Here is a 1,573-nt window from a genome sequence, read left to right on the forward strand (position 1 = left end):
AGTCTTGAGCGTCACATGAGAGTTCATACTGGAGAGAAATGTGGGAAGAGTTTCACACAATCAGCAAACCTTAATGATCACATGAACAGCCACGCTGGAGAAAAGCTGCATGCATGTGATCAATGCGGGAAAATGTTTATATGGGCTTCAGTTCTGAAAAAACACTTGAAAGTTAATTCAAAGGAGAAGCCACCTTCATGTAATTTATGTGGTAACAGTTTTGTGCGTCTACAGAATTTGAAAGTAGGTCAGAAAATACACACAGCTGTGGGAGAGTACATGTGCTTTGAGTGTGAAAAAACTTTTATTTCAGCTGAACATTTAAAACAGCACGAGAGGATTCACTCTGGAGAAAAACCTTATAAGTGTTCACACTGTGGCAAGAAATTCAGTCGGTCAACACATCTGAAAACACATGAGAGGTTCCACACTGGAGAGGAACCTTATAAGTGTTCACACTGTGACAATAGATTCAGTGTGTCAGCAAATCTGAAAAGACACGAGAGGATCCACACTGGAGAGAAACCTTATAAGTGTTCACACTGTGACAATAGATTCAGTGTGTCAGCAAATCTGAAAAGACACGAGAGGATCCACACTGGAGAGAAACCTTATAAGTGTTCACACTGTGACAATAGATTCAGTGTGTCAGCAAATCTGAAAAGACACGAGAGGATCCACACTGGAGAGAAACCTTATAAGTGTTCACAATGTGATAAGAGATTCAGTCAGTCAGGAGACCTGAAAAGACATGAGAGGATCCACACTGGAGAGAATTATAAGTGTTCACAATGTGGCAAGAAATTCAGTCTGTCAACACATCTGAAAACACATGAGAGGATCCACACTGGAGAGAAACCTTATAAGTGTGCACACTGCAATAAAAGATTCAGTGAACCAGGAGACCAAAAAAGACATGAGAGGATCCACACTGGAGAGAAACCTTATAAGTGTTCACACTGTGACAAGAGATTCAGTCGGTCAGCACATCTGAAAGCACATGAGATGATCCACACTGGAGAAAAATCTTATAAGTGTTCACACTGTGAGAAGATATTCAATAGGTCAGGAGACCTGAAAACACATGAGATGATCCACACTGGAGAGAAACCTTACAAGTGTTCACACTGTGACAAGAGATTCAGTGATTCAGCAACTCTGAAAACACACGAGAGGATCCACACTGGAGAGAAACCATATCACGCACTGCATGTGGGAAGTGTTTCAGTCGTTCATCTTCTCTACACAGTCATACAAAAAACATTCACAGTAAGTAGATCATCTTCAGATGTCTGATGCTGCGTCCTCACCAAATGTGACACAATAATGCATCAAATAATAAAATATAATCTGAATAAATCTGTCCTAACCAGCCATTACAAGTGACATGACAAAGAAACATTATCTGAAGTTTTCACAGTGAATAAAGTTCATCTTCATCTTCAAAACCAGCAGATTCAACTGTGAGATTCAGATCAACTCAAAGATGGAGTTCCTCCCCAAAGAACAATGTACCAAAATATTTATTTTTATATAATTTTGCTTCATGATTTAAATGGTATTGTTGTGATTT

The 1,573-nt window shown here is 39.4% G+C and overlaps 1 protein-coding gene across 1 annotated transcript; it reads left to right on the forward strand.

Annotated features, from left to right (window-relative positions):
- Positions 1 to 132: 132 nt before the first annotated feature.
- LOC107716972 (zinc finger protein 271-like) lies at positions 133 to 1,188 on the forward strand (the record flags this gene model as incomplete). Its single annotated transcript, XM_016523616.1, has 3 exons — positions 133 to 243; positions 331 to 980; positions 1,065 to 1,188. Coding segments are annotated over exons 1-3 (885 nt in total), but the record flags the coding sequence as incomplete, so codon positions are not given.
- Between the last annotated feature and the right edge of the window lie 385 nt (positions 1,189 to 1,573).

Source organism: Sinocyclocheilus rhinocerous, unplaced genomic scaffold, assembly GCF_001515625.1.
Source record: "Sinocyclocheilus rhinocerous isolate Xijiao unplaced genomic scaffold, SAMN03320098_v1.1 scaffold7319, whole genome shotgun sequence".
Lineage (NCBI taxonomy): Eukaryota > Metazoa > Chordata > Actinopteri > Cypriniformes > Cyprinidae > Sinocyclocheilus > Sinocyclocheilus rhinocerous.